Consider the following 24,511-nt stretch of genomic DNA (forward strand, 5'->3'; position numbering starts at 1 on the left):
GTAGTCTTTATTAAATTGAGGTATAGCCCATCTATTCCAATTTTTTGCAGGGCTTTTATCATGAATGGGTGTTGAATTTTATCAAATGCTTTTTCTGCATCTATTGAGAGGATCATATGGTTTTTGTCCTTGACTTTGTTAATATAATGTATTACATTCACTGACTTTCGTATGTTGAACCACCCTTGCATCTCTGGAATAAATCCGACTTGGTCATGATGGATGATCTTCTTAATAATCCTCTGTATTCTGTTTGCTAGTATCTTATTAAGGATTTTTGCATCTATATTCATTAAGGAGATTGGTCTGTAGTTCTCCTTTTTAGTAGTATCTTTCTCTGGTTTGGGAATCAAAGTGATACTTGCTTCCAGGAATGAATTTGGAAGTATAGCTTCCCTTTCGATTTCATTGAAAAGTCTGAAGAGTAATGGCAGTAGTTGTTCTCTAAATGTCTTGTAAAATTCATCTTGCTGAAATTTGAATACAAAAAACCATCCTTAATTTTTTAATGTGGTAACTGGGCTATGGTATAACTATGTATATGCTACAACTTTTTTTATCTTTATGTTTTAGAGAGATACAGGAATATCTGTACATTAAAGATGTTTAAATGGGTATGTAGAGAGATAAAAGAAATGCCAGAAAAAGGTGTGGAAAACTTCACTGGTCATGAATTGGTAATTGGTCCGGCCGACTAACAGGAACATTATTGTTTCGGTCTCTCAACTTTTATAAATGTTTGAAATTTTCCCTCAAAAAGTTAAATATAAAACCAAATTTAGAGCTGCTGATTTATTTTACTCAATTAGGCAAAAGACTGGCCATATAACCGAATCAGAAAAGACTTACTTTTGACCTTACTGCCAAATTAATCTCTAAATGAGTTATTTTTTGCTCAAAAGAAACCTAGTTTTCTAATCAAAAGAAATGTGTTAGTTACTATGTATTTTTAGGGAAATTATAAAAAGTACTGAGAAATTACAGAATATATTATATAGGACAGATTACTAAAAGCAGTCAATATTAAAATAATACAGTTTTGATAAAAGTAATTTATCTGATTTTATAAAAATACATTATAAAATCAAGATAGTAAGGTACTACGCTCCATCATTAATAAACTTGTTATTTTATAAGAAGTATGGTAAAGACACAACTGTGCAGTAAATGCACATATATTGAATTCTGGGGTCTCATTTTTGGGACACAGTAATTAAATAAAAATACAATATAAAAATTAGATATAAATCAGGCTTGGTGGCGCACACCTCTAATCCCAGCCATTGTGGAGACTGAGGCAGAAGGAAGTCAGTTCAAGGCCAGTCGGGGCAACTTGGCAAGAACCTGGATCAAAATAAAAGGGCTAGGAATATAGCTCAATGGTAGCATACATCTGAGTTCAATTTTCAGTGATACCCCAACCCTCTAAAAGAAAATTAAAAACACCACCATTTATCTTTTCATTTCATTATACACAAGAAACTTCCTACGACTAACAAAAACGAAAGGTATACACTGTGAAAATTACTTGTCTCAGAAGCTAGAATGTAAATTTATTTTTTATTAATAGAATACACCAGAAAATAGAAAGCATAAAATTTCCAAAGATGAAATAAGATGCTTGACATTAAATGGTGTTATACTGCTATGATAAAATACATTGCTCTATTACAGAAAAGTGCACATACATGTGAAAATGTGTAAAAGTTTTATCTGTGGATTTGCTAGTCCTAGTAAACATGCCAATCACACTTGAAATAATTACTGTCAATCATTCAAAATTACTTTGGTGAGAAGTGCACCTTTCCCGTGAATGGTGTATCGTAGGGACAGAGTACTAAGAGGAAGGGGTGCTTCATGGAATTTGATAGTTCTTCAGGGTGCTTACTTTGCTTTCCTCTCCTAAGGCTCTCTCTCAACAATGATGGATTCTTTGACAACAATGGGGGATGAAAGAGGCAGCCATTAAAACAAAAACTTCCATGACTACCACAGCCTTACTCCAGCATATCTGAATTTAGAGTATCTTGATATGAAACAAAATGACTACTTTTATAGCCAAGCCTCATCCTAAGAAAAATATATCTAAGAGAAAAACTAAAAATTCTATTAGTTTAGTATATCTTGATTAATCATAAAAGAAGGTTTCTCCTGTGTTTGATGCCTATGAGTTTTTACTTTCCTGGAAATGTATCATTAGTAAGTGTTATGGTTTGTATCTAGATATTCCTCAAAAACTTCATGTGCCCTTAGGTGGGGCCTGTGGAAGGTGACTAAATCATGGGGCAGTCACTCAATGCATGACCTGGAAAGGCAGATTTCCCTCCCAGCTCCTCTCTCTTTTTGCTTCCTGGTCACCTTGACTTAAGTAGCTCTCCTCTCCCAGTCCCTATCACCATGCCTTCCACTTTGGAACCAGCCAACTTTGGACTAAAAATGACTAGGGCAGCGATGATGACCCTTTTTGAGCTTTCAGTGATACAAACAGCCCACTTTGGCATGCACACCACAGGTTTGCTATGACTGGTCTTGGGTGTGTCTCACCCGGCTATGAGAAGTGACTCAGAAAGTTAAGATTTAGGAAGGGTAAAGAACATGTTATTCTCATGTGAAGAAGGAGAAAGTTAGCATGGAAATGGTACAATTCAGGCAGGTCTAACCTGAGGGCTGCTTTTGCTGTTGTTGTTGCCTTTTATAAATGTTGCAATAAAAATATTTTGAAGAGTTACTTACATGCATTAAACTTGTAACATATTTTATATACAGCTCTAAAGACAATTCTTCACCCAAAAAACTGACAAAAACAGGCAAAAAGATGGGCTGCAGGTTGGAGACACCTCATTAAGATGGTGATTTCCTTAAAATGATCTCAGCTTGTATATTCCTCTATAAGTCTTTACTATGTAAACACAACCTACTGTTTGTTTCCAAAGATGGCTACATTACTTCCTATTTTACATGTTCTTTTATACTTCAATTTTGCCATGGTTACATTAAGAGGTACAGTCTGGAACAGTGGTGGTGAACCTATGGCACACATGCTGCTTGCAGTGGGCGATTTGTATCATTGAAAGCTCTAAAAGGTTCAGCTTCACTGATGTATAACTTCCCTACCATACTGCCCCACTGAATCTTAGTGCTCTGATACATTTTGACCAGTAGAATGTGGCAAAAGTGATACTATTTAACTTTTGTGCCTCTTTGTGCGCGCGCGCGCGCGCACATGCGCACGCGTGTGTGTGTAGTGCAATGCTCAAGAATGGACCTAGGTCTGCTACACTGAGCTATATCTTCGTATCATTTTTATTTTGAGACAGATTTTCTCAAGTTACTATGTTGCCCAGAGGCTGGGCTCAAACTTGTGATACTCCTGCCTAAGCCTCTCAGAATGCTGGAAGTATTATAGGCATGTGCCACCACACCTGGCCTAGGACAGGGCTCTAAGAGATGTGCAGCTTCTACTACATTTCTGAAAATGCTCCTCAGAAAACAGCCATTATGCTAGGAAGAAATCCAAGGCAGCTATTCATATGGCAAGAAGCTTCACAAAGGAGAACTACCAAAGAGACTCTGTGACTATAATGACGGTAACAATTTAACAGAAATGATGGCAAGAACACAGGTTTTAGAATTTAGAAAATCAAATTCAAATCCCAGATCCACTATTTTTATAAACTGAGAGCTTGATTTGGCCACTTAATCTTTGAATTAACCTCTTTTAACCACCATTTCTCACATATCTGTTGAGAAAAAAGAGAACTGATATAAAGTGCCAACCCCAGAGATACTGAATAAACATTTTTAAAAACAAAAAAGGCTTGAGATTCTTTCTTTTCTTCCTTTTCCATCTAACTCTGAGCTTCACAGGACATTTTATAAATGCATTAAAACATCACACTGTAACCCATAAATATGCACAATTATGTCATTTAAATTTTTAAAATAAATACAAAAATCAATAGAAAAGAAGTTTCTTTCTGCGCCACTAACATTACATTCAAAATTTTGACACAACCACTTCTGAAGTAAAAGAGTATGCCAAAGTATTTATCTGTCACATACCTCTGTTAATACCACCAAGTAAGTATACAACTTGGGCCTCACCCAGAAAGGTATTTGAACTCAGTATATGATTTATAACAAACATGAACAGAATTATATTACATTTGCCTTTGATCAAAATTAGAAGTAAAATATTTTTATTTCAGTACTAAAACAATGTTCTTTTTTTTTAATTGAGTTTATTGGTATATTCTAGGTATACATTACAGTTACATTCATCATTAGGATCTTGCACCTTTACATGACAGGTGTTGGTTCTCATATTTTCCCCTTGTCCCTGCCCTCCCTTCACCCCCTCCTCCCCTCCCCATTTACAAACACTTTATTTCCATTTTTTCATTTTCTCATATTTTTTTCTTTTCCTTATTACCTTTCCCCTACCCTTCCCACTTTCCCTACACAATATTCTAAATGCTTATGCAGGATCAGTTTCAAATACCCTTTTATAGGAAATGCTCATTAATGATGACGTTACATCACTGCAAAAGCTGCTCTAACACTTAATAGCTAGGTGTTATCTCTAAGTAATGTGGCACGTTATTACGTGATTTCAAGTCACCATAAAATGAATTTGAGGCATAAACTGAAGCTTTACCTGTGACTGTTTAACACACTTCAATTATCCTGTAACTTTTTCCTGTTCCTGTCAGGTGACCCCGATTCCACCAATGACAAAGGATTCCTCTACATATTACCATTACCTGCTTGAGACCAACCACATTTCTCTTTACTTCTGTCAAAGTGGCTGTGCTAGTTTTACCTGAGGGCAATTTCCTATTCTCACATGTTTACTGGGCCAGGTTATAATCATAGGCTTTCCAGCTTGAAGCACTGAGCATTTTATTTCTATTAAAAGCTCACTGAAAATTTCCCATAAATCTAAGTTGCTGAGCAAATTTAATTAAGATAATTTTGGGTTTGAGATTCCAATAAAGCACAATATTTAAGTTGCAAAAGACAGGTTAGAGTTTTTGATAAATGAGGTGAGTTTAGATTTCTTAATAAGATAAAGCCACCCAAAGTCATTTGAGTAGTTCAAAATGCCAATATTAATGGCTTTTTCACTTATATACATTTGCAAATGTCTGCCAATTATAAAACTGATATGAACTTTTAGAGTCTGGATCTTACATGTCTCCAAAAGGCAGTGAATTGAATCTCCAAAGGCCAAGTGCTGATGGCCTGTGGAGTAAGTCTGTGGTATTAATGGGAGGTGGTGGAACTTTGGGAGGCGAAGCCTAGCAAAAGGAAGTTAGGTCACTGGGATGTACTCTTAAAGGGACTATTACGACCCTGACCTCTCTCTCTAGCCAATAGGAGGAAAACAGATTTCTTTTGCCATGCACTCCTTGCCATGATGCTGCCTTACTGCAGGTCTAAAAATAATGTCGGCAACTAATTATACATTGAAATCTCTGAAACTGAGCCGAAGTGAACTTTCCCATCTGTCAAGTTTCATGTGTTTTGTAATAGTGATAGAAAGGTGACTGACACATGGCTAAATGTATTTTTCTTATTTTATTAATATAGTAATATTTGCTCCTACAGGGATAAATTCATTCTTTGGTTCTATGAATAATGATATTGCTAGGCCACAGTTATCCTAACATTGAAATTGACAGAAATTCTGTTTTTAGAGGGTGGTATTATAGGGTATTGAGCTAGGCACAGTGGTGAATACCAGTAGCCCCAGCACTGTGGAAGGCTGAGGGAGAAGGACTGCAAGTTTGAGCCCAGACTGGCTGACTTTCTACTTAATAGGAACCTGCCTCAAAATGAAAAAGAAAATTTGAAAAGGGCTGGAGATGTAGCCCAATGTGAAGGCACTGGGTTCAATCCCCAGTACCATTAAAAAGTAAAAAAAGAATAAAGAAAAAAAAGGGTGGTATAGGGAGATGCATTTAGGACTTTTTGTATTTTAAGCACACATTCTATCACTAAGTTACATCCCCCATCCTTAGAGAAATTCTTTTCTGTGATTTCTTATATATTTGTCCTTTAAATTGGCATCAGGACAAATCTTGGGTTCAAACGTGTCATTCAGACTAAAGTCAGCTATTATTGTTTAATCTGTAACTGAAGTTTAAATGAGGGGTATCATATAATAAAAGTATTACTCAGTATCTTGGGAATGTAACTGTAAGTAATATACAAAAAAGTGTAAGTGAACATGACTTTACACAGAGTAAGTCCTGAAAGCTATACTTCTTAAAGAAGTATTAGAAAAAGTCTAATACAGAATTTAGAACTAAGAAATAAGCTATGAAACAAATGAATAATATTCTAAGTAGTTTTTTGGTACATTAAGTACAAAATTCATAAAGATATTAGAATTTTATTTTCTGAAATATCAATATAGGTATTTCACAAATTTCAATTACCAAAGGTGAAACAGTATCAGATTAAAGACACTGTAATGATGTCTGTCACTGAATTGCAGGCCACCTTGAAATAAACTAGGGAGAGGTCAGCATCTCATTCTCAATCCCAGGTCTGCCTTTAAACAGAGGAAGAGGTTGCTGTGTGTTCTCCTCTCACTCCTCATATTCATTCTTTCTAGACATGGCCACAAGGCATGCTTCCAATTTGTCTCTAAAACAGGAGTTGATTTTAGATATTTTGCCACATTTGGTGGGGGGAGGTAAAAACAAGTTTCTCACTAAAGATTCACAATAATTCAAAGTTCACTATACTAGCATCAAAATATTCATATTCTTTATGAAAAGTTTTTAGAAAAAGTGACATGTAATCTGACAGTTTCTCTTTAGAATACCTTAAATTTTGACAATTTAATCATCTGTGTGTCTGTGAATCATATGTCAAAAACTAATCATAAAAACGTAATACTTCTCCAAAGCATAAAGAAAATTCAATAGATTTTCATGTAGCCGAGAAAACACTTATAAAAGTGGTTCCCTGCAATTCTTAAGAACTATAAAAATAAATGTATTCAACACTCTTCAACTAAATTCTGCCTAATCAGCTACAGAAAAACAAACAAACAAACAAACAAACAAAAAACAGATTGACAGCATGATTTGAAAAGATTCTTGGTATCATGAGTTCTTGTATTAGGCAGATGGAAATTAGGGTGGGGATATTTTAATGCAAGATCCCAAGCAATTTTTGTGAAGAACTGCATAGTTGGATAGTAACAGAGGCTTAGCGCAAATTGCCAGGGCTTAGAGAAATGCTTAAACTTTTCAGATAATTATTGAATAGTTACTGAAAAAAATAAAAGAAACAAAGCTTGTCAATTAAACTAGCTATCGATCCAGGCACTAATAAGACTGGTGGATCCAATCAAGACTGCAGCTATCCATCTTATTTAAAAAAAATACCCCCAGTTTCAGAAACACCTAATGAATCAATATTTACACAGACACACATAAAGTTTATATCTGTAATTTCCAGGAGCACAGAGGACAAAGTAAGCTCTATTTAGAAAGCAGTTACAGGCTGGGTATGCAGCTCAATGCCTGGTAAGCACAAGTTCTTGAGTTCAATTCCCAGTATCAAACAAACAAAAATCCAAACTCGTTGAGAAAGTTTTTATGTTGACCAAATGCTTTAAAAAAATGTTTTAAAAACAAAGATTTTTAATGACGTGGTTTTTCTCCAATGGTCAAAGCAAGCAGTTCATCCAGATACACAGTTCCTGGAGCAGCAGCAACAATTTATACAGTCAATTACATGATTTTAACCAGATTTACTCACCCTCCTAACAGTATCTGTGGCTGGCTGGATTCGTTTGTGATACCGAATACATCAGGAATTAGGTCTCCATTAAAACTAAAAAGAAAAAATTTAAAACAGTAAGCAGTTATTTTACTAAGTATCATTTCTAAGTTAAAACATACTTTTGGGAAAAATGGTAGACACTATAAAGTTCACCTGTATCTATATAGTCAGTGAAATAACAGCAGAAGTGCATCTGTTACCTCAAAAGCAAAATTTTTAACTTGTTACTGGACCCATAGCCCTCACTAAACTTGTTGTGGCAATGATAAGAAAATGCATACTTACTCCATAATTAGTGGTTGATCTTGAAAAGTCCTATTGAGTATGATCATATTGTTAGGATCTATAAAGAGAAAATATATATAAATTAGCAGGCATTTCTGATTATTTTTGCTATCTACTCTGAAAAAATATTCTTTTATTCTTTAAAAGATTCATATCTAATTTATTTCAACTGTTATCATTAGTTACACCTATCAGTCCAATTTAAAGATAAACTCTATACTGAAGAGCAGCACGACAAGCTCCTTTGGAGGTTTCCATAAAAGTATCATTGTTTGAGTCTTCTTTACCTACAGTTTAGCGTTAGAGAAATTGACAATTAATGATTTGGTGACACAGAAACCAGTATAAGGAAAAATGCCCAACTCTACAACATCCATGCTCATATATAAGCAGCAATTTGTATATGGTATGCCTTCTTTAATTATTTACTGATGAAATATACATACATATTTTTTTATTGAGTTTATTGGTACATTTTAGGTATACAGTACAGTTACATTCATTATTGGGATCTTGTACCTTCACATGACAGGTCTTGGTTATCATTTTTTCTCCTTGTCCCTGCCCTCCCTTGATGAAATATAAAGTATTGTGATAAATGATTGTATTTCCAAATGTGACCACATAATTGCATCCCCAAAGCTCCTTTGAAATCTGGCACTAAAAACAAAACTGTCTATTTAGGTATCATTAATTAGCTTTGCACATAAAACTTATTAAAGATTCATAGGTGAATATGGCAGACTGATACTCAACTTCTACGTCAAATTTTTGTATTTTTCTGTACTGAGGAGAAACCAAAAATAGCATTTCTCAGATATCTTTGCCTCTGAGTTACTAAAGGAAAGCTAAGGCTTGCCAATCAGATGAACTGTGAGTTTTGAAATACACAAATGAGGCAAAGGCTGTGCTTCTGCTATTTCTGAGTCTACTCACTGAACTTCAATGTGTTATGGGGCCAGGTACATTATGTTGGTGAGAAAAAAAACAGACACCGAATTATCCTGATAGCTGTTGTGCAAATACTCACTTCAGATAGCTGAGACAGCAGCTTCACTGATGACATTAGAGATTATTTTTGAAAGCTCTACCTGAGTTTCATCTTTCACCACCCCAATAATGTTATAGACCATTAAAGCTCCTTAATAAATTTTCCTTCTTTAAACAAACAACAGTAGATTTTATTCTTCTGGATTGACCTTAGCCTGGTTCTGGGCTGACAAAGAAAAATAAGAAACAAAACTTTTGAAAACTTTTTATGTTCACTGACACTTAAGAACACCATTATGAACTAATTTCAGAAACATATTTTTGTTATATTTTCCTAAGAATATCAGACATATTCTACATTTTTCATTCGACAGCTAATAATAAATATTAAAAATGCCTAAAACATTTTCACCTAATGTTTGATTTTGTCCCCAGAAGATAACAGCTCCTAATTCACTGCTGGCATGGTTTTGGGGAAAATATGTTAGAAGGACATCCATTTGTGAATCGCCATCATAATCCCCAGGGACCACACTTGTTATCAATGTACTGTGATTCCTAAAGAAAAAAAGCATTTAAAAATGATTAAATAGGAAAGGACATCACTGTATTTTTTACCATATATATTTTTAATATAAAATGTAGTATTTCATATAACTGAGTAATCTCATTCTCTTCTTTTTACCTTATCACCTTTCATGTATTTAATCACTCTGGTCTACAAAAAGAATTCCAAAGAGAATACAGGGAAGATATACAAAACAAGATACATATGAAATATATCAAGTAAAAACTGATTTATATTTAAGCGTTGGCTAATATGTTTTATCTTTTGTCAAAGATGCAAATTTAGATGGTGTTAAGTTATAAAAAGTGAGCATAAATTGTTGCTTTGTTTTGTTTTGTTTTTTGAGACTGGTCTCACTATGTAGTTGAGACTGACCTGGAACTCACTATGTAGCCCAGGCTGGTCTTGAACTCACAGTGATCCTCCTGGCTTAGCCTCCCGAGTTCTGGGATTAAAGGAGCACCACCACGCCTGGGTAAAATTAATGCTAGTGTAATAAAGAATATCCCAGATTTTATAAAAAAAAAGATATTTATTAAAAATTTAATTTAGCTTTTAATGTAGATTAAATATTTGCAGTAAATGTTATCATTTTATTTCTGAAAGCTAGACCAGATTTACAATGGATATTTTTACAGATACTCAAACATACATATCTAATTTACATTTTTAATATCATTCTAAAATTACTTATATTATCTTGAAAACACCCTAGTGTCTTGTCATAATGGTGCCTGAGTGACTCAACCAAAAAATGGCTTACATCCGACTTATATTTAATTCTACCTAGTGCAAATAGCAAGACAGCAAACTTTCACTTAGGTTATGGATAAGTACCTTCTAAATGCATCAGTGATAGTCTCATATCCTTTTTACTCAACAAGACAAGAACAATGTGGTTTATTTACAGAAAGTGTTAGGCATTATGGATTTATGCAGTAACAGAAGTTAAGGTTTTGGCCTTAAGCTTAAAAAAGGGAATCATTGAAAAGTATAAAAAATGAATAGTTTGACCCTTGCCTGCACCTAGTTTCCTCAAATGCCAACCAAGTAAGAACATATATTCAGGGCAAGAGACAGTAGACAAATCCAACCAATTAGCTCTTCAGTAACTTAACTCAAATATAAACAGACACCAGCTTTTTAAAGAAAACTATGAACGGTAAAGGTACCCAAAACAAATAGCAACCTGAAGAGACCTGAAGAAACCAGAGTTATGAAGACAAAAAACAAAAACAAAAACAAAAACAAAAAACAACTTCAAAAATTACACATGAGACAAGAAAATAAAGTACGTTCATACTAAAAGAACGTCAAGCCAAGAGAAAACAACAGCAAAAGAAAAAAAGAAAACTTTTGAAATTAAAATATTACAGCTCCCCAAAAAACTTAATAGAAATCTTAAGAAGATGAAGTGGAGAGCTCCTAGAAGAGAAAATAAACAAACAAATAAACAACATGACAAAAGAAAACAACAAAGTATAAATAATTTAAAGGACAAATAGTGACAGTCAGATGTGGTGGCACAGGCCTGTAATCCCAGCACTCAGGAGGCTGAGACAGGAGGACTGCTGTGAGTTTGAGACTAGCCTGGGCTACATACTGAGTTTCAGGGCATTACTGAGGAAAGGATGCATCCCAGGTCCTACATGTCCAGAACCTTTTTCTACTTTACATACTTTAGTTGGCTTATTGTCTTAGCTTCCCAAGTTGCTAAAAAAAACACAAACAGTGACAATAGGAAGCAAAGATACAGAGACATATGTTTTGCAAATAGGGATGAAGGGAGATGGGAAGGAGAGAAGAGAAGCAAGAAGCACTATGCTGTGTAATGTACATGTAACAACTCTCAACGATAATGTAATTCTGTACTGCAAACATACCAATGAAAAATTTAAAAATTACAAACAAGTAAAAAATACATAAAAACATAAATAAACAGTAAGACAAAGGAATTAAGAATAATCAGTAAAACAATAACCAAGTGATATGACTTCTAAAAGAGGAAGAATAGAGGCCTCCAGCCTGAAAGAACTCCACATAATGAAAAATAACAAATGAAAAATAAGTCACATCAAAGCACTTCTGAGAAAAAGAGATAAAGATATCTTAATAGCTTCTAAAATTATAAATGTAAAAAATAACATTTAAAGAATTAGGAGAAAGATGATCCCATCCAAAAATAGCAATTCGGGAAGCTAAGATGATAAGTCAACTAATGTATGCAACGTAGAAAAAGGTTCTGGACATGTAGGACCTGTGATGTACCCTTTCCTCAGTAATGCCCTGAAGAATGAAGTTCAGTTAAGTAATCAGGAAAAACAGAAAAAGGAACAAAAGCGCACCCCAGTGTGAGCAAGCAGGCCTGTGCCACACACTCTGATACATCAAGATTACAGCCATCCACTAGCTCTAAGCCAGATCTACATTTTGCTTTCCCTGGGCATAAGGGATGAACCAAGAGATGGGGATGAACCAACTAACCTGATCCTGGATGAGCACAATGCCCAGGGAGAAGAAAATGAAGCAATTGGACCCTGCAACTGACTATATTAAGTCCACTTGAACCTCTGCCCCTAGGCCACTATCTAGCAGAGACAATAGGGCTGATTGTGTTGCCCATCTATCAGCAGAAGGAAGGACGTGCCTTGGCTTGGAAAGTAACCACAGTCTTGGGTAGATGGACACAGGGGCCTCTGGTGCAGGGAGGAAACATCAAAAACCAATAGGCCTAAGCCACATGTGGATGCCCACAACTGTAATCCCAGCACTCAAGGCAGGAGGATCACAGAGAATTCCAGGTCAGCTTAGGTTACATAGTTCAAGGACAGACTAAATGACAAAATGACACCCTGTCTCAAAAAAACAAAACAAAAACAAAAACAAACAAAACCCAGAAAACAAAACAAACTGAACAAAAAAACATAGGCCCTCAAACTAGGCAGAGAAAATCGTGACTAGCTGGATCACAAGACTGCATGCTTTTGCAAAGAAACCACTAATTCAAAAACACAGGGATTTTTTTTTTTTTTTTACTCAATTCTTTCTTGATTTTATTATTTTTTTATTCCAGTAAAACCTCGGTTTGTGAAACTAATTTGTTTTGTTTGTAATCCAAAGCACTTGTATATCAAAGTAGTGAGAGAGGGACAGAGACAGCAAGAGAGCAAGAGAAACCAATTCGGAGTGACATATTAGTATTCCATGACATCACTCATTTATCAAATTAAAATTTCCTTAGAAATACCTACTTCTGTTGCAGAATACTTGCAGATCAAGTTACTTGCTGTCCAGTGTTTGACAATTTTTATTGCTCCTTCACTAGGCTTTTTGGGGGTATTTGAGGTCTTTCTTTTTTTTTTTCCTCTTTCAATTTCTTATCTCTGAAATCCTTTCAACTTTTTTTCTCTTCTGTATAATCTCCCATTTTCTGTAATTTCTTATATTTTTTCTTTTTATTCATTCTTTCGTGAAACTATTTTCAACTATTAATTGCCTTCTACTCTATCATTTTACTTTTATTTCCTCTAGTATCTTACTGATAAAATTTTCAAATTTTGCTTGTTAAAATTCTGTTCCCCACTCCTTCCTACCTTTACTAGTACATCTACTAAATTTATGAATCTCTACATAGTTAAGGTTAACTTTACACTACTGCTATTGAATATTCTACTGTTAGTAGAGGTAAAGTTGATACATTTAGTAGGTATTTATGGTAGGTCGACAGTAGATCAATATTTGGTTTGTCTTAGTGTTCATATTATAATTATAGACCTCTTTTTATGGATAAGGGGTACATTATTGGTGCTTAGGGTTTGGCAATATTCAGCTTGTATCTGATGCTATAATTGATGCTGACTTTATAACTATAGCCAAGGTGAGATAGCAGCTGCTGTTAATTGGTTTTCTTGGAATATCAGTATTTGTACTGCTTTGGAGTCATTAACAATTCTGTGGCCCATTCCTGGCCAATTGGATACCAAGCAAAATATTCCAGACCACCCATTCCAGGTAAATGAAGGTGGTTGGAGCCTGGACAGAAGTAAAGGTCATTAGTTAGCCATGCCCAGAGAACATCACCGAAAAGTACACATGAATTAAAGAGGTCTCCATACGAAAAACAAAGCTTTCCATTACAATCAATCTCCAATGTCAACACCAATAAACAAAGAAACAACAAAAGTATGAGAACTCAAGCCAACAAAATGCTTCCAAAAATGCCCAACCTCCCAAAAGCTAATCCATGGGGCATTGAAGGGAGGAAACCAAAAGCCATAAAACGGAATTATTTGAAGTGATACCAGGAGAGATAAAGCAGATCAATCAGGCATTTGTGAAGTTCAGAAGATATAACTGAACAGATACTGGACCAAATAAACAAAATGACCAGTGTGTCTACAGAAGACACTAATAAAAATCTAGCACAACTAAACAAAATAATGCAAAAACACGAAAGACCAATATAGAAAAGAAATGCAAATAGAAGTTCAGGAGATTAAAACTTCTACTGGAAGCATAGCCAGCAATAATGACCTATATGAAGACAGAATGTCAGAACTAGAAGACAAGGCTGTTGTAGGTGACCAATTATAAATTAACTTAAAAACAACAAGATAACAGAAAAAATGGATCCAACAGTTTCTAGAAGATTAGTCTAGAATTAACTAGAATCAGTGAAAAATCAGAAGACAAAACAAATGACATAAAGAATTTGTTTAATGAAATAACAGAAAATTTTCCAAACACCGAAAAAGAACTTAACTCACAGGTAAGTGAAACATATAGAACACTTAAGGAATACAAAGAAAGCAGTGTGAGCACATGATCAGAAAAGAACCTCCTAATGACACATAATCAAAATCCCAAAAGTCCAATATAAGAATTTTAAAAGCTGTTAGAGAAAAAGCAACAAATCACTTATAAAGGGAAATGTATTAGAATTATAGCAGACTTTTCAACAGAAACCTTAAGAGACTTGGACTGAAGTCTTTCAAGCCCTAAAAGAAAACAATTTCCAACTCCATGCTCATATATCCTACAAAAGTAGCATTCAAAATTAATGGAGAAATAAGGTATTTTCATGATAAAAAGTACCTACAGAACTTCATGAACACCAAACCAATAATTAAGAAAAATAAAGTCTTAAGGATGTGCTAGTAAGACACAGTGAAAGAGAACAATGACAAAGTATCTACTATAATGAATACACGAAACAGAGTGAGCAGTTAAGTAGAAGGGAAAGATAGGGAATCAATCAGTAACAGGAAAATAATGCAATGACAGGAATAAGTAAATACCTTTCAGTAATAATTCTCAATGGGAATGGTCTCAAGTCTCCATCAAAAGGAAGAATGGATAGAAAAGTAAACCCAATGCTATGTTATATACTAGAAACACAGTTGGGCTGGGGATTTAGCTCAGTGTTGCTGCCACCTGCCTTGTAAGCACAAGGTCCTGAGTTCAATCCCCAGTATCAAAACAAACAGTTAGAAAAAAACAAACCTCATAAACTAAAAATTAAAAAAAAAAAACATATGCAATGAGAACCCGAGAAAAAGCAGGTACAGATGTCTTATATCCAGACAAAGTGGACTACAAGCCAAATCTTATCAAAAGAGGCAAAGGAGATCATCACTACCAATGGTATTGGTTGAGGGCACAAAACAACAGGAAAAGATAGCATCATCAATACATATGCACTAAACAATGGTACACAAAACCTCAAAAACAAGTACTACGGGATATAAAAGATCAGCTAAACATAAACACAATTATACTAGAGGACTCAATACCCCACTATCATGAGTAGACAGATCAACTAGACAAAAAAACAAAAACAAACAAACAAAAAAACAAACAACAGCAACAACAAAGAAATATCAAGGAGCTATGAAACCTTCAAACAAATGTTATTAATAGATTATCTGTAGTATTCCACCCAACAAGAACAGAACAAACATTCTTCACAGCAGTACAGGGAACTTTTTTCTAACAATAGAGCAAGCATTAAGTGAATGTAAAACAAATGAAAGCATAACATGCATATTATACCACAGCACAAAGAAACTAGAAATCATCAACTAAAGAAAACACAGAAACCATGCAAACACATGAAATCTAAACAGTACACCATTTGCTAATAAATGGGTTACCAAAGAACTAAGATAGTTCCCAAAACTAAACAGTAGGTGTGGTGGTTCATGCTTATAAGCCTGCCATTTGGGAGGTTGAGGCAGGAGGACTGCTACAAGTTTGAATCCAGCCTAAACCACACAGTAAGACCCAGTCTCAAAAAAAACAAAACAAAAAACACCAAAACCAAAACCAAAAACTCCCACAAGAACAAAAAAACTAAATAATGCCAACAAAACATTCCAAAACTTAAGGAATACAAAGAAAGCAGTCCTAAGAGGGACGTTTATAGCTATGAATGCACACATCACAGAAACAAGCCCAAATGAATAACCTAAACAAACACCTCAAGGTCTTAGAAAAAGAACAACCCAAGCCTAAAACTAGTACACAGAAGGAAATTATAAAGATTAGAGCAGAGATCAATAAAATTGAGAACAAAAAAGCAATACAAAGAATCAATGAATGGAAGAGTTAGTTTTGTGAAGGAATTAAAAAATTAGGCAAACCCTTCCTTGGCCAATCTAAGCAAAAGGAGAGAAAAGACACAATACATTAGAAATATAAAAAGTAAAATCACAACATGAAATCAAGATTATTAACAAGTACTTTGCAAACACAAATGTCCAAAAATTGGAGAATTCAGAAAAAATGGATAGACTGCTAGACACATCAATTACCAAAATGGAAGGAGGAAGATTTTAAAATGGAATAATCCAATAAATGGGAATGAAATTGAAACAATAATAAAAAAAAAAACACTACCAACTAAGAAAAGCCTAGTTTTAGCTGGATTCATTGTTGAATTCTAAGTAAGTTCAGGGAAGATCTAACACCAATGTTCCTGAAGCACTTTAGTGAAACTGAAATGGAAGGAATCTTCTCAAAGTCATTCCTCGAATCTCCCATTACCTTGATTCCAAAATCAGACAAGGATCCAATCAAAAACCAGAACTAAAGGCCAAAGTCTTTAATCAATATAGATGCAAAAATTCTCAACAAGACACTGTCAAACAGAATGAAACAAATCATCAAAAAGATAAAACATCATGACTATGTAGGCTTCATCTCTGGGATATGAGGATGATTTAATATATACAAATCAATAAATGTAATACAGGCCAGCACCCTGGGTCTTCATCAGAGCAGATTGCTGAGGATGTGGCGCTGCACGGGGAGCAGACCGGTGAGGACCACCCAGCTGTGTGGTGAGCTCAAAAACACCCTGGACCTTCAATGGAGCAGACCAGTAAGGAACACCAGCTGCACAGGGAGCTTACCAGCACCCTGTGACTTCATCGAAGCAGTCTGGTGAGAACCACCAGTAGCATGGGGAGCTTGCCAGCACCCAGGGCCATCATCAGAGCAGTCTGGTGGGCAACTCTGCAGCATTCCCTGCTCCCCCCGCTCCATGCTCTCCAACCTTCTGCTTGGGCCAGTACCTGGATCCACACTGCAGAGGTCATAAAGGCCGTTTTACTGAGCTCCAGAAGACAGAACAAAAGTGAACAACTGCAATAAAGGCACATCAGACCTCCACAGTTGTTAAGTGGAGAGATCACCACCTTCCATCAGAACTTGGACTATTTTCAGGGGAAGGGCAGTGGGAACCTGTAGTAGAACCTTGCAGAGTTCAACCCTGAAGGAGGTCAGGGAGCTCACCTGGGACTTGCAGCCAGAATTCAGCCTCAATCTCAGGGATCTGCCATCGGATAGATGAGACTAACTGACTTAGTTCTGCACACTACTGCCCACATTGTCTATTGTGACAGCAGATATTTACCCTGAAAGAGGCTCTTGAAAACAATTTTTTCCTGTCTTTTCCTCATATTTGTAATATTTAATTTTTGGTTTTAAAATTTTAGGTTTTCACATTCTGGAAATTCCTCCTTTTTTCTGTCTTCTTTTTCCCACACAGTCTCTTGCTCTCCCACGTAATTCTTCATCTACCTTTTTGTTCCTGTTCCTACACCAATTCTGATTTCTTCTTTGTTTTTTCTTTTCTTCTCTCTTTTTCCTTCTCTTGAGTGTCATTAGTTTTCAAGGAAAGTAAGTATAATTTATAGCTTCCCTATTACTTTTAAGTTGTTCTATTCTTGTCTTTGTTCTTGCACTGTCTTTCCCTCTTGTCAACAGTTTCCAACGGTTTGTGTGATCATCCTTGTCCTCTGGCTTCACTTGAAACCTTCTATTCTTCTATCTCTCTCTCTCCTAACTCCTTCTACGGCTCCATACTGAAGGGTAAAGTTGTGATATTGAAGAGTTTATTCACTATAAACATATTTTGGGCTGGTCCTCGATTTTGATTTAATTCATATGGTCTAAGGTGATAGATTAATAACTACCACAAATGGTCAATTTCTAAGGTGTGCTTGATGCTATTGTGTTGCTGATTGTGTCAATTGGGGTAAAGGACTGTGACTGAGTTAATGAGTTGTCCGGTCTGATATTATAAAAATGAGAATGTCTCTGAGTCATTAGAGACTCAAAACCTAAAGAGCAGCTTTCCAGGAAGATCAAAGTACTAACCCAGGAATTAAACCAAGGACAGATCAACAAGAAAAATAAAAATAAGAAAACACTTAAGCAAGGCACAAAGACAGACTTCCAGTTCACCACTGGCAAATTATAGGGGAAATGAGATGGAAAACTCTGACAATCACCCACCAGGACACCCTGAACTCACAGCCCAGGATGTAACAAAACAGATCAATCAGGCTCTAGAAAGATTCAAAACAGAAATAATTTCCCAGATAACTAAAGAGATGATGAGCACAATGAAACACATGATTAGAGAGTTTAGAATATAAACTGACAAAAAAATAGATGAACTCAGGACCATGATAGAAGCCATAAATGCACAGCATAGGAAAGAAATGGAAATCATGAATGCCCAGCATTGGAAAGAAGTGGAAACCGTGAATGCCTAACACAGAAAAGAAATACAATACACAGAACAGATTCAGATACCCAGGAGATTAAAAACTATTGAAACCATTTGCAGCAGGATAAACAAATGTGAAGAATTTCAGATATAAAAGATAGGATTGCAGCCAGTGACCATGAAAACAGAGATCTCTTAAAAATAGTAAGGGATCATGAGAAATTGATCCAACAACTCCCAGATGATGCAAAGAAGAATAACAAGACTGATACGAATCCATAAAGTAGCAGGAGAAAATACAAATGACTTAAAAAAGCTGTTCACAGAATTAATTACAGAAAACTTCCCAAACAGAAGGGAAGAATTAGACATACAAATAAGTGAGGCATATATGATTCCAACTAGCCATGATCAAAAAAATCTACACCTAGACATATAATAGTCAAGATCCCAGAAAACCAACAGAATAACAAAATACTACAAGCAGAGAAAAGAAACAAATCACATGCAAAGGAAAGGCTATCTATCACCTTCACAGGAGACTTTTCAACACAAACCCTCAAGTTAAGGAGAGCCTAGAGTGAGGAATTTAAAGCCCTAAAAGAAAAAAAACTTCCAACCCATACTGATGTATCCTGAAAAACAGTCTTTTTAAATGGATGGGGAAATAAGATACTTCCATGACAAAAACACCTGAAACTTCATGAATACCAAACCAGCACTACAAACAATGCTAAACAATATCCTAGAAAAAGACTATGAAGGTCACAAAACCATGAGGCTCTACAGAGCAAATCAATTCGGCAAGGCAAGAAACTAAAGGGAGGGGGGGGAATAAAATAGAGCCAACAACTGGACAATAACATGACAATGATAAGTCAATACATATCAGTTATAACCATCAATGTCAATGGCCTCAATTCACCAAACAGAAGAAACAAGACTGGCAGAATGGATTAAGAAGCAAAATCCAACAATATGTTGTATACAAGGAACACACCTAGTTCAAAAAGAAACTCACAGACTGAAAGTGAAAGAGTGGAAAACATTTCTCCATGTGACAGGAGCCCAGAAAAAAGCAGGGGTAGCTATCTTATTCACAGACAAAGTAAATTTCAAACCAAAACTGATTGAGAGAGACAAAGAAGGCCACTACGACTTTGTAAAGGAACAATCCACGAGGAAGCCATGACAATCATAAATATTTATGCACAAAATATCAATGCTCCCAAATATATAAAACAAATATTAAGGGACACGAAAAATCAAATAAGCACTAATACAATTGTAGTTGGGGACCTAAATACCCCACTATCACAAATAGACAGATCATCCAGACTAAAAATCAACAATGAAATACTAGAACTGAATCAAGCTTTTGAACAAATGGACTTAATAAGACGTTTATAGAGTATTCCACCCCACAAAATCAGAATATACATTCTTTTCAGCTGTACATGGGTCATTCTCCAAAATAGACCACATACTAGCTCATAGAATATGTTTAAATAAATGCAAAGGAATTGAAGTTATCCCATGCATATTATTAGACCATAGTGCAATTAAGCTGGAGATCAATAGCATAAGAAACCATAAGAGCTTCACAGACATATGGAAATCGAACAACACTCCTGAACAATCAATGGGTCATAGAGAAAATTAAAGAAGAAATTAGTTTTTACAAATAAATGATAATGCCAATACAACAAATATGAATGTATGGGACACAAGGAAAGCAGTTCTACATGGAAAATTCATAGCATTGAATGCCCATACTAGGAAAACAGAGCCAGCTCAAATAAACAACCTAATGATGAAACTTAGTCTCCTAGAAAAAGAGCAAAAAACACCCAAAGGTCGTACAAGGGAGGAAAGTATACAGATCAGAGCAGAAATCAATGCAATGGAAACTAAAAGAACAAAACACACACACGCACGCGCACACACACACACACACATTAATGAGGGCGGGGGATTTAGCTTAGTGGTTCCAGTGCCTGCTTCATAAGCGTGAGGGCCAGAGTTCAATCCCCAGTACCAAAAACAAAAAACAAAACAAAACAAAACAAAAAACCCAATCAAACAAAATGACCAATAAACAATGAATAAAAGAGTTGGTTTTTCAAAAAGAATAAATACAATTGATAAACCCTTAGCCAACCTTGTCAAAAAAAGGAAAGAAAAGTTCAGATCCATGCAATTAGAACAAAAAAGGTGAAGTCACAACAGATCCAGCAGAAATCCAGAGGATCATCAATACCTACCTCCATAACCTGAACTCTAATAAAAACAGAAAACACAGAAGAAATGGACATTTCTGGATACGTATGAATTACAAACATTGAACAAAGAAGATAAAAAAATTGTAAACACCCCCAATTACAATCAGTGAAATTAAAAATGTAATTAAAAGTTTACCAATGAAAAATAGCCCAGGTCCTGATGGATTCATTGCTGAATTCTACAAGACATTTAGAGAAGAATTACTGCTACTACTCTTTAAACTTTTCAAGGAAACTGAAAGGGAAGCAATACTTCCAAATTCATTCACGGAAGCAAGTGTTTCTTTGATTCCCAAACCAGGGAAAGGCCCAATAAAAAAAGAGAACTACAGGCAGATCTCCCAAAGGAACATAGGCGCAAAAATGCTCAATAAGATACTGGCAAACAGAATACAGAGGATCATCAAGAAGGGATCATACACCCTGACCAAGCCGGATTTATGCCAGGGATGCAAGGATGGTTCAACATATGTAAATTAATAAATGTAATACACTATATTAACAGAGTCAAAGACAAAAACCATATGATCATCTCAATAGATGCAGAAAAAGCATTTGTCAAAATTCAACACCCATTCACGATAAAACCCTGAAGAAAATTGGAATAGATGGTCTTCATCTTAACTTGATAAATGCTATCTGTGAAAAACCAACAGCCATCATCATACTAAATGGCCAAAAACTGAAAATCTTCATGTTAAAATGAGAAACAAGACAAGAATGCCCACTATCACCACTCCTGTTCAGTGTAGTTTTGGAAACATTAGCCACAGCAATTAGATAAGAGAAATTAAAGCAATAAAGATAGGAAAGGAAAAGTTAAACTCTTATTATTTGCTGATGATATGATACTCTATACAGAAGACCCAAACAACTCTGCAAAAAATGCTTCTATACTTAATTGATATTTTCAGCAGAGTAGCTGGACACAAGGTCATGCCCAAAAATCAATAGACTTCTTGTACACAAATAACAGACTCACTGAGAGAGAAATTATGGAAACAATTCTTTTCACAATAGCACCCAAAAAAATGAAGTGTCTAGGAATTAATCTAATGAAAGAAGCAAAAGACCTCTATACTGAAAACTACAGCACTCTGAAAAAAGAGATCAAAGAGGATATAAAAAAATGAAAAGATATCCCCTTCTCCTGGGTAGGAAGAATCAACACAGTAAAAATTGCCATACTACCAAAACTGCTATACAGATTCAATGCAATGCCGATTGAAATTGCAACAGTATATTTCACAGAACTAGAGAAAATCCAAAAATTCATTTGGAACAAGAAGAGACCTAGAATAGCAAAAGCAATTCTAGGCAACAGAGACATGGCAGGGGGTATCACAATCCCCATCTTGAAAGTATACTACAAAGCCACTGTACACCATGGTAATGGCATCATGTACATCATGTATATCATGTACATGATAGTACTGGCAAAGAAAAAGACCACGGATCAGTGGAATAGATTGCAAGATACAGAAATAACTCCAGACATACTCAGCTACCTCATCTTTGACAAAGGAGGCAATCATCCTCACTGGAAAGATAGCCTCTTTAATAAATGTTGTTGAAAAAACTGGATTTCAATATGCCAAAGATTAAAATTAGACCCCTATCTTTCACCATGCACTAAACTAAAATCCAAGTGGATTAAATATCTAAATATTAAAAAAGAAACACTAAAGTTGCTGAAAGATAAATTAGGCAGAACTCTTGAAGACTTCGGCATAAGAAAAGACTATGAGCAAATCCTCAGTAGTACAGGAACTAGCAGAAAGTATCAACAACTGGGATCTCATCCTATTAAAAAGCTTCTGCACTGCTAAACAAACCACCAACAGAGCGGAGGCCACCTACAATGTGGGAAAAAATTTTTACCAGCTGCTCCTCATACAAAGGACTATTATCTAGAATATATAAAGAACTCAAAAAAATCAGGCCCCCCATATATAAAGACCCGATTTAAAAATGGGCATCTGAAATGAAAAGACATTTCTCAGACAAAGAAGTAAAAGTAGCAGATAAATATGTGAAAAAATGTTCCACATCACTGCTCATTCAAGACATGCAGATAAAAACAATAGTAAGATTCTACTTCACCCGAGAAAGAATGGCTGCTATCAAGAAATCAACCAATAACAAATGTTGGTAGGGTTGCGGGGAGAAAGGAACCTTTCTTCATTGTTGGTGGGCATGCAGACAGGTGCAACCACTATGTAAGTTAATATGGAGATACCTCAAAGAACTGGGACTAGAGCTTCCATTTGATCCAGCTATCCATCTGCTGGGTATCTTCCCAAAAGAATTAAAAGAATCATAGCACAGTGACATATGTGTGCCCATGATTACAGTGGCACAATTTGTAATAGCTAAAACTTGTAAACAGTCCAACTGCCCTTCCACTGGAGGTTGGATAAAGCTGATGTGGATTTTCTATAAAATGGAGTACTACTCAGCCATAAAGGATGAGAAACTAGAGTCATCCATAGGAAAATGGATGCATATTGATGCCATACTCTTAAATGAAATAATGCTAATACAGAATAGTTGCTCTGGTGTGAAAAACTTAGAGTATAAATAACATCCAAATTTTATAACTGATAATGTGAAATAGTAAGAAAAGGGCTAAATGTGTAGGGGAAATGGGAAGGGTAGGGGAAAGGAAATATGGTAAAAAAAAATTTGACAAAAGGAAAAACGGAAAGTCTTTGTAAATAGGGGAAGAGGGAGGGGTAGAGGGAGGGGTGAAGGGAGCACTGGGGTATGTGGATAAATGAGGACCAAGATCTGTCATGCAAAGGTACATGATCCCAATGATGAATGTAACTATACTGTATACTTAGAAAGTATCAATAAACTCAATGAAAAAAATTATAAATGTAATCCATCACATAAACAAAAGCAAGTACAAAAATCACATGATCATATTTCAGTGGATGCTGAAAAAGGCTCTGACAAAAATCCAACATCCATTCATGAAAAAAATGTGAAGGAAATAGTTATAGAATTACCTCAATTTCAACCTGATAAAAGCCTTCATGACAAACCTACTACCCAAATCATATGAAATGGGGGATAACCTGAAAGCTTTCACTTTAAAATCAGGAACAAAACAAGGGTGTCCACTGTCACCACTTTTGTTCATCATAGTATTAAAAACATTAGAAAGAACAATTAGTCAAGAAAAAAGGGAAAGGTATAGAAGAGGAAATCAAATTATTGTTATTTGCAGACAAGATACTCCACCCAGAAGACCCCCCAAAATACCAAGAGATTTCTAGAATTAATAATCAAATTCAGTAATGTTTCTGGATACAAAATTAACACACAGAAAAAAAATCAATAGCATTCCAGTAACTAACAATGAACCCATTGAGAAAGAAATTAGGAAAAAATATTCACAGGAGCATCAAGAAAAATTAAATACTGTACTTAGGAATTAACCTAAGGAAGTGAAAGAATTCTACAATGAAGACTACAGTACTTGGGGCTGGGCATTTAGCTTAGTGGTTCCACTGCCGGCCTCGCAAGCAGAAGGTCCTGAGTTTGATCAATCCTCAGTAC

The 24,511-nt window shown here is 35.4% G+C and overlaps 1 protein-coding gene across 1 annotated transcript in view; it reads right to left on the reverse strand.

Moving 5' to 3' along the window:
• Itfg1 (integrin alpha FG-GAP repeat containing 1) overlaps positions 1-24,511 on the reverse strand; it is a 233,971-nt gene that overhangs the window by 203,273 nt on the left and 6,187 nt on the right. Inside the window, exons 3-5 of the mRNA XM_010617261.3 lie at positions 9,491-9,636; positions 8,089-8,146; positions 7,780-7,854 (exon numbers count right to left, since the gene is read on the reverse strand). Coding sequence (XP_010615563.1) covers positions 7,780-7,854; positions 8,089-8,146; positions 9,491-9,636 — 279 coding nt within the window. The remainder of the gene's footprint in view (positions 1-7,779; positions 7,855-8,088; positions 8,147-9,490; positions 9,637-24,511) is intronic.

Source organism: Fukomys damarensis, unplaced genomic scaffold, assembly GCF_012274545.1.
Source record: "Fukomys damarensis isolate Sample0158 unplaced genomic scaffold, DMR_v1.0_HiC HiC_scaffold_37, whole genome shotgun sequence".
NCBI classification, from domain to species: Eukaryota; Metazoa; Chordata; class Mammalia; order Rodentia; family Bathyergidae; genus Fukomys; species Fukomys damarensis.